This window comes from Bufo bufo, chromosome 6 (genome assembly GCF_905171765.1).
Source record: "Bufo bufo chromosome 6, aBufBuf1.1, whole genome shotgun sequence".
Lineage (NCBI taxonomy): Eukaryota > Metazoa > Chordata > Amphibia > Anura > Bufonidae > Bufo > Bufo bufo.
The window spans coordinates 163,068,533-163,078,359 of NC_053394.1; the positions used below are offsets into that span (position 1 = coordinate 163,068,533).

The 9,827-nt window shown below is 41.1% G+C and overlaps 1 protein-coding gene across 1 annotated transcript; it reads left to right on the top strand.

Annotated features, from left to right (window-relative positions):
* Positions 1 to 6,858: 6,858 nt before the first annotated feature.
* On the top strand, positions 6,859 to 8,093 carry LOC121003862 (neuropeptide Y receptor type 4-2-like). Its single transcript, XM_040435791.1, has one exon. The coding sequence runs from the start codon at positions 6,868 to 6,870 to the stop codon at positions 7,942 to 7,944; it is 1,077 nt and encodes a 358-aa protein (XP_040291725.1). The 5' UTR covers positions 6,859 to 6,867; the 3' UTR covers positions 7,945 to 8,093.
* The last annotated feature ends 1,734 nt before the right edge of the window (positions 8,094 to 9,827 follow it).

The following is a 9,827-nucleotide window of genomic DNA, read 5'->3' on the forward strand; positions in this document are numbered from 1 at the left end:
GGGTATCGACACTCCTAACACTTCATTGATGATCTTAAACATAGTATCTCAAAAACCAGAGAAGGATGTGCAGCTCAACCAAATGTGAGCCATGGTGCCTTCCGAGCTGCCACACCTCCAAAACAAGGGGGATACCAAAGAGAACCATTGAGAATATTTAGACTCTATACCACCCTATACTTTGTGCATGTCTCCTGAGCTTTTGACGCTATGGATACCTTATGAGAAAGACTGAAACATTTGGACCATTGCAAAGGAAAGAACCGTTTCCCAACTCTGACTCCCATGTGTGTTCTGCGCATTCAAAAGTTTATAAATTGTTGAGATGACATTTGGCATAGCTGAGGTTAGCAAGACATAACAGTGTTATTGTGCGCAAAAGGTTGCTACACTTTTTGAATCAAGAGTGAAAATGTTGAAGCTGGTCTTATTCAAAATGGTCATGTGTCATGAAATTCGTACTTGGTAATAATATTGACAGGGGTTTAGGGAGTCTGAAGATGTTACATGGCAAAATGAACAGCAAGTGTTCTCAATCTTCCCAAAAATATAGAGGAAGATGAGCCAGGGGGGTAACACAGGGTTATCTATAATAGGAAGCGTGGATCCATTCTTATCATTCAGAGATTCTAGCGCCCATGTAGAGTGAAGTATCAAAAGAGTTTGTTGTGTAGTGAACGAATGGCACATGAGAGTAGTGGTCTGGGGGGGCAAAGTCCAGGGGAGGGCCGACAATGCCTGGAGGCATAAAGTGAGCAATTCATACCCAGGATCTGGAACCACCATCATGAAGTAGGTCCAGCAGATAAGCATAAGCTGCAGAGAGGTAAAATACTTTACAATCAGGGAGACCAACCCCGCATGCACCTTTTGAACATGAGAGAATCTCATGGTTAGTTCTGGGCCTCTGAAGACCAGATGAAGGACCCAAAGTAATGCTGTATCTGAGCCCAAAGTTAGGCCATATGAAACGGAAATTGGCTTTAAGAGAAGAAACAGTCGGAATTGATTTCTGTTTGCTACCATAATCTTATCTTCTCATTGTGTCACCTGCTTGCCATGATTTCCACATGCATCAACCCAATAATATATGGCCTGCTCAACAGCAATGTGAAACAAGAAGTCAAGATCTTGGTCCAGAGATGTAAAGGTCAGAGAAAGAAGGGATCAGATACATTGTATGAGTCTGAAAATCGTCCATTATCCATCAAACTGAATACTGTTGACACCATTTTGCCAAGTTCACCAAGTTCACCCGAACAAGGCATGTTTTAAGAGGGGAAAGAGCATTCATATGGGTCACCATTTCCCTTAAAGACTTTCTGACGGCACAGAATGAACAGTATACCTGTGCTTTACTGGTTTATACATATCTTAGAGGCAGACAATGCAGCTGCTATGGGATCCTTGGAGATAGGGTGTCTAGACTCAGTTATTTCCTTCCGCTGTTATACTCAGTTTTGAAGGCTTGTGCAGGACAGTCTTCCTGAGAAGAACTTTCTAGTTTCCAGGGGTTCAGTATGGCCTAAGGCAGTGATGGCTAACCTCTGGCACTCTAGCTGTGGTGAAACACCGACTTCCAGCATGCTCCATTCATTTCTATGGCGTTCTGAGAACAACCAAGCTATTGTACTTCTTGGGAGTTGTAGTTTTACCACAACTGGATTGCTGGAGGTTAGCCCTCACAGGAGTAAGGTCAAGGATTGTTTATAGCAAAAAAAATATGCCGGTCGTTCTGTCTTGGATGCCAAAACCCAGCATCAAAATCAAAACTAACAGTCTGAGATAGTCCATTTGTTCAATGGAGACTTTAAGTGACTTCTCCACAGGACTAAACACTTTTCTAAAGGATATGACTGTAAAGATGATTGTTACTTACATGGCATGACTGTGGTCGAGCATATTGTGAACACCCCATAGAATGGTTCCTGGAACAAAAACCTGTTGGTCAAGTTGTACAGTATATTGAAGTACTGAGAATACTTTATGGTGACAATTGTCATTTGGACATAAAAGCTGAAATATCTGGAAGTCATCACATTGTTCCAACGACAATTCAAATATCTGGAGTTTTCTTTCAACACCAATGAATACCAATCTTTAAAATGTTTCCATAATACTATGGGAATGCAAACAAGCATGTGGCTGTGGCATCAGTAATGTTATTTGTACTCTAAAGGAGTAAGGTTTATTTTTGTCTGTAAGGTTGGCCACCCCTGTTATATAGTAAGGGTCCATTCACACGTCCTTATAATGGGTCCGCATCCGTTCCGCAAATTGCAGAACGGGTGCAGACCCATTCATTCTCTATGATGATGGAATGGATGTGGAGAGCACACTGTGCTCTCCGCATCCGCATTTCAGGAGCGCGCCCCCGATCTTCCGTTCTGCGGGTCCGGAAAAAAATAGAACACGTCCTATTCTTGTCCGCAATTTCAGACAAGAATAGGCAGTTCTATGGGGGTGCCGGCCGGGTGTATTGCGGATCTGCAATTTGCGGATCTGCAATGAACTACAGACGTCTGAATGGACCCTAAGGGGTAGGCAACTTTCCTATTGGTTGCTAGGGATGTTGCTAAGCTCAGACAAAGACATTGCAGCTTTCTCATTGGTCCACAAGGAAGAAGCAGGGAGGTATCATGGGTTCAGATGAAAAAAAAATCTAGAATATTCAAAAATATGAATATATATTACTATATTCAAAATATTCGCAAATTTTCGAAATGCCAATATTCGCGATAAAAATTTGCAATACGAATATTTACGCTCAACACTATATAGAATGACACAGTAGAAACAGCAACATTAAACCAGTCTACCAGGACCATCTGAAATGTAACAACATGAGTGTTCATGAATGAGATATTATGGCACGAGGGGTGACAAAGTGAAAAGGACTCAAAGATCAGGAGGTTACATTGAAGGAGAGGGGATAATTAAAATAGAATTTTTAGTCAAGGAGGGAGTGAGAAAGAAAAGAGGGCCATGGGGAGGACTTTTAGAAAACTTGGTGGAATAATGAGATCTAGACAATAACTTAAAGGGTTAGGCCACTTTCCTGCTACTGTTGACCAATGTGTATGTAAGATGACTATATGGCACTTACTGTATAGCCTTGGTTGATATTCTGTTGCGTCTGCTGTATTCCGTGAGTCATGTCCCCTTGCTGGGGAATTCTTCTGTGCTGTCTGCTTAGAGGTCCTGTCCGTAAGATGGCCACTGATGGAGGGCCATGTGACCAGACCTGTCACTCAACCTCCTCTAATATGCTGCACCTGCACTCCCAACAGTGCAAGTGCAGATGGCAGCTGCAGAGTATTTTCATGGAAGGGGCTAAGTGTCAGGTCTATGGGGGAAGTGTGTGTGTGTGTGTGGGGGGGGGGAGGGAGTTAGAGGAGTGCCAGTTCTTATAGGAAAATATGGAACATGTCAAATATGAAGAGTAATGCTGATTACAGCTTTTTGGGTATCGACACTCCTAACACTTCATTGATGATCTTAAACATAGTATCTCAAAAACCAGAGAAGGATGTGCAGCTCAACCAAATGTGAGCCATGGTGCCTTCCGAGCTGCCACACCTCCAAAACAAGGGGGATACCAAAGAGAACCATTGAGAATATTTAGACTCTATACCACCCTATACTTTGTGCATGTCTCCTGAGCTTTTGACGCTATGGATACCTTATGAGAAAGACTGAAACATTTGGACCATTGCAAAGGAAAGAACCGTTTCCCAACTCTGACTCCCATGTGTGTTCTGCGCATTCAAAAGTTTATAAATTGTTGAGATGACATTTGGCATAGCTGAGGTTAGCAAGACATAACAGTGTTATTGTGCGCAAAAGGTTGCTACACTTTTTGAATCAAGAGTGAAAATGTTGAAGCTGGTCTTATTCAAAATGGTCATGTGTCATGAAATTCGTACTTGGTAATAATATTGACAGGGGTTTAGGGAGTCTGAAGATGTTACATGGCAAAATGAACAGCAAGTGTTCTCAATCTTCCCAAAAATATAGAGGAAGATGAGCCAGGGGGGTAACACAGGGTTATCTATAATAGGAAGCGTGGATCCATTCTTATCATTCAGAGATTCTAGCGCCCATGTAGAGTGAAGTATCAAAAGAGTTTGTTGTGTAGTGAACGAATGGCACATGAGAGTAGTGGTCTGGGGGGGCAAAGTCCAGGGGAGGGCCGACAATGCCTGGAGGCATAAAGTGAGCAATTCATACCCAGGATCTGGAACCACCATCATGAAGTAGGTCCAGCAGATAAGCATAAGCTGCAGAGAGGTAAAATACTTTACAATCAGGGAGACCAACCCCGCATGCACCTTTTGAACATGAGAGAATCTCATGGTTAGTTCTGGGCCTCTGAAGACCAGATGAAGGACCCAAAGTAATGCTGTATCTGAGCCCAAAGTTAGGCCATATGAAACGGAAATTGGCTTTAAGAGAAGAAACAGTCGGAATATTTGGACATGTTAATTTTAAAGTTGGACCAGAAGCTAAATCGAGCTCCAAAACTCAGGCACCATGGATTGCAAGGAGATCTCAGGGTTTGTTTGTATACCCTACATTACATTCTGCCACTTTCCCATTTTGAACAATCTGTACCCCCCCCCCCTCCAATTCTAGTTGAAGAGGAAAAAATTTAGTTGAGTTCAGACTGAGAAGGTTGCCACCACATGGTGAGACATGTTCAGCCGATCCACCATGCTAGACAGACATTAATTATCTTTGGTACAGATGACGAGAAGACCTTTGATAGGCTGGACTGGACTGTGGTTTTACATCTTAGGCCTCTTCTCCATTTATCATCTGCAGTGGGTCATTGCAGAGAAGAAGGCAAGGGTAACAGAAGAGTGTTTAAAATTAACAAACATATCAGATGACACTCTTCTGTATATAGAATTTGCAGAGAGAAATACAAGAAATTTGCCTGATACATTCTCTTTTCTTGGAGGTCATGGGGGCAATTCTTCAGGCTCTATTCCAGAATGACAGGATTAAAAGGATAAGTATTCCTAGCAAATAGTGGCTTTAGCCACTTGAGGGTAGAAATTCTCAGGGATTTTCATATTTCAAAATTAAAGTGGAGCTGTTACCTCTCAGTACAAGACTCTAATAGAGGTAGACCACATAGCTGCTACAGGGCCTGTGGAGTAAAGGGGCCTGGCCCTGCAGGAAAACCCCACCACCAATTACACTTACATAACTAGCTGTGAAAACCTAGTTAGGTGTGCAGAAGACCAACGATGATGTCATCAGCATGTGATCAGTGCAGACATACAGAGTCAGTAGTTTTACAGCTGAAGGACCTGTGATGAATGAGTGATGATGTCATTATCATGTGGTCAGGGCAGGGAGCTGAAGCTCAGCAGTGGAGAGGAAAATGTAGTGAAACTACATGGGGAGGAACTTCTGTGTGTGCCTGGACGAGAGGTGCCTGGTGTCCTGGGATTGCTCATAACATTCTAATACTGAGAGTTGTAGTTTTCTTCCACTGTATCCCCCTCTGTGTTATGTTCACTGATGCACTGCAATAACAGTCTAGGTATGCTGGGGGTAGTAGTTCTCTCCTCTTATAACCTCTCCCTGTAATGTCAACTTGAGTTATCTCTTATTTTACCCCTCCATCTATTGCTCACTAATGTTTCCCTGTTTTACACTGCCGGCAGTAGATCCAGCAGGCTGTTCCGGTAGAGAACAACCTGCTGGAGCTCTCTGGATCTGGGCTTGCTAGAGGTTATTGGTGTGCCCGGCAGCCCCCATTGTACCCAGAGAAGTCTGGCAGGCAGTACTCTGCTGGAACAGCTTGCTAGAACTACTGCTGACAGTGTGAAACAGGCGTAAACTGGTCAAGATGAGACCTATAGTTCTTGTATCACTATTATGATGTTCTGCAGCAGCTGAGTTGTATATTAGGCTTTGTTCACATCTGCACTAGTGACGTTCATTGTACTGCTAGGTCATAGCACAACAACGAAAATCATGGTAGTGTTGGATCTGGCGCATCTGGACATGGAGTCCCAATTCAACTTCTTGCTATGGGGCCCAATGATTTTTATGTACGCCCCTGTTCCCTTGGGTAATGTTCTTTTGAGAAACCTCGGGTCTTGGCATTCATGTGGGTGTTACCTTGACACATACTACCTACCTATACATTACATAGGGCATCATAGAAATGGTATTTCCTAATGACTTTGGCCCCTTTTAGAAGGATAATGTGCAAATATTGTTCAGGAAGGGTATGAGGAACATAACAAAGAGTTAATTTTTGTTGACCTGGCCTCCAAATTCCCCAGAGACTTTAATGGAGAGAGTGGAGCGCATTGTATTGTATGAAGACTACAACAGTAAAAAAAATCAGCAGACAGAGATAACTGTAACCCTATTCTCCTGATTGGTGTGGGTCCAAACAAAAGATGGGACCTGCACTTATCATACATTTAGGGCATTTTAGATGCCTAAAATTAAAAGCACATAGCCAACTTAACTGAATGACAACAGCTTAGCTAAGGCATTAAGGGTTAGAGGAGTGTCTGTTGACAAGCTTGTAGGTTGTTTCCAATAGCAACCAAATTATGAATTCAGCTTCAGATTGTAATGCATAATATAAATTAAAATCATAACAATCAATAAAAAACAAATAATGTAATTCAAAAGTAACAATATAGATTCCAGTCATTATGAGCTGTAGAAGAGTGTTCAAAGGTGGACATATCCTTTAGTAAGGAACATAGAAAAGTTTGCTGTGGACTGCCTGGTAGTATGATTGGTTGAAGCACAATATAATTAAAATTGTATTATTTATTATCTTAAAACTAACCTTTTTATGTATTTTTTTTAAACAGTCCTCAAGGCAAGATGAACTACACCATCTTTTTAGACAAATCAGCTACTGCTCTGCTTTACCAGAATTCAATGATGAATAAATGTGGACATCTCCCAGATATAACTCCATTCCTTGGGACTTCATATAGTCTGCTGATATTTTTCTGCTTGCTTGGGAACAGCTCTCTGATATATGTTATCTGCAGGAGAAAAGAGAAGGGAAATGTCACACACATTCTTATTGCCAATTTGGCCTTCTCGGATTTACTGGTTGGAATTTTTTGCTTGCCCTTTACAGTGGTCTACACTCTTATGGACTATTGGATGTTTGGTCGTTGCTTGTGTAAAATTACCAATTTTATTGGATGCGCATCAGTTACCGTCTCTGTCATGATCTTAGTCCTAATTGCCTTAGAGAGACACCAACTTATTCTACACCCCACCGGTTGGAAGCCCAGTGTCCCTCAGGCCTACATAGCTGTTCTACTTGTCTGGGGACTGGCATGTCTTCTAGCTGTGCCATTGATCTATGCCACAGACCTGAAGGAATTAAACTTCCTTGCTAACAAGTCTGTATGTGCTGAGTACTGGACATCAGGCAAAGAGAAGAGGGCTTACACTGTAACCCTGCTACTACTGCAATATGTTATACCCCTGTTTTTTATCATCTGTTGCTATGTTCGTATATCTGTGCACCTGTATCATAGAGAGAGTCTTTTTGGAAGAAGCTACAATCATATGAAAAGAGTGAATCTTATGCTAGCATCAATGCTTGGAGCATTTGCAGTATGCTACTTGCCACTTCAAATTTTTAACAATATCGTGGATTGGAACTATCAATTGATTTCTGTTTGCTACCATAATCTTATCTTCTCATTGTGTCACCTGCTTGCCATGATTTCCACATGCATCAACCCAATAATATATGGCCTGCTCAACAGCAATGTGAAACAAGAAGTCAAGATCTTGGTCCAGAGATGTAAAGGTCAGAGAAAGAAGGGATCAGATACATTGTATGAGTCTGAAAATCGTCCATTATCCATCAAACTGAATACTGTTGACACCATTTTGCCAAGTTCACCAAGTTCACCCGAACAAGGCATGTTTTAAGAGGGGAAAGAGCATTCATATGGGTCACCATTTCCCTTAAAGACTTTCTGACGGCACAGAATGAACAGTATACCTGTGCTTTACTGGTTTATACATATCTTAGAGGCAGACAATGCAGCTGCTATGGGATCCTTGGAGATAGGGTGTCTAGACTCAGTTATTTCCTTCCGCTGTTATACTCAGTTTTGAAGGCTTGTGCAGGACAGTCTTCCTGAGAAGAACTTTCTAGTTTCCAGGGGTTCAGTATGGCCTAAGGCAGTGATGGCTAACCTCTGGCACTCTAGCTGTGGTGAAACACCGACTTCCAGCATGCTCCATTCATTTCTATGGCGTTCTGAGAACAACCAAGCTATTGTACTTCTTGGGAGTTGTAGTTTTACCACAACTGGATTGCTGGAGGTTAGCCCTCACAGGAGTAAGGTCAAGGATTGTTTATAGCAAAAAAAATATGCCGGTCGTTCTGTCTTGGATGCCAAAACCCAGCATCAAAATCAAAACTAACAGTCTGAGATAGTCCATTTGTTCAATGGAGACTTTAAGTGACTTCTCCACAGGACTAAACACTTTTCTAAAGGATATGACTGTAAAGATGATTGTTACTTACATGGCATGACTGTGGTCGAGCATATTGTGAACACCCCATAGAATGGTTCCTGGAACAAAAACCTGTTGGTCAAGTTGTACAGTATATTGAAGTACTGAGAATACTTTATGGTGACAATTGTCATTTGGACATAAAAGCTGAAATATCTGGAAGTCATCACATTGTTCCAACGACAATTCAAATATCTGGAGTTTTCTTTCAACACCAATGAATACCAATCTTTAAAATGTTTCCATAATACTATGGGAATGCAAACAAGCATGTGGCTGTGGCATCAGTAATGTTATTTGTACTCTAAAGGAGTAAGGTTTATTGTGAACATATTAAATTACATATAAAGTTTGTATGTAATATACACTTTTAATCAACAAGTACAATGTATTGTGTGCATATTTATATGACTTTTATGTTCATTGTGTGTTATGTAATTTGCTATAAATTTATCTACACATATAAAGTCACAGCAATTTCAACAACATAGCAAGAAAGATTGGTAGGACTAAGACTTCATATATGACTAAGGCACTCAGTGTGCCACCATATGTTGATTACAGTGCTTCTAGGAGACAATAGCTCCATAATGCTGCCTTTTTATGAGTTGTGTAGATGAAGCTTTGAAAAAACCAGAAGACCTTTTTTTAAATCTAGCACTTAAAACACATTACGGTTTGCTTTATTTTTTTCCAAATGTAATAAAATCCACATAAAATGGCAATATAGGCATTTAGATGAGGCAGCGTATGACTATTGAGCAGCTAATATGGGGATTTCAACTAAGCTGCTATAAATTGTGAAATCAGTGGACCTGGACCTCATAAAGGAGGCTGGAACTGTGAATTTTCTTTTTCTCTACTTTAAAAATATTTAAAATAGACAAATTGCTGGGTCTGAATGGTATATAGCTTCAGTAATAGACAAATCCTCATTTCTAATATTTAAGGACTCTACAATGATGGGGTCTGTTCCACACGACTGCTGCATAGCAAGTGTGGTGCTAATATTCAAAAAGGGGGACAAAAAGTGGGCTCAGAAACTATAGGCCTGTAAGTTTAAACTCTATTTTGGGCAAATTAATGGAAAGAGATGCTATCCTGGAGTATCTTAATGAAAATAAGTGTATAACAGCATGGGTATATGAGGAATCTGATTCGATGAAGGCGGTAAGTTCGATACTATGCCACATAGGTTAGTACATAAAAGTCTTGGACTGGGAGAAAATGTCTGTATGTGGGTAAGTAACTGGCTCAGTGACAGAAAACAGAGGGTGGTTATTAACGGT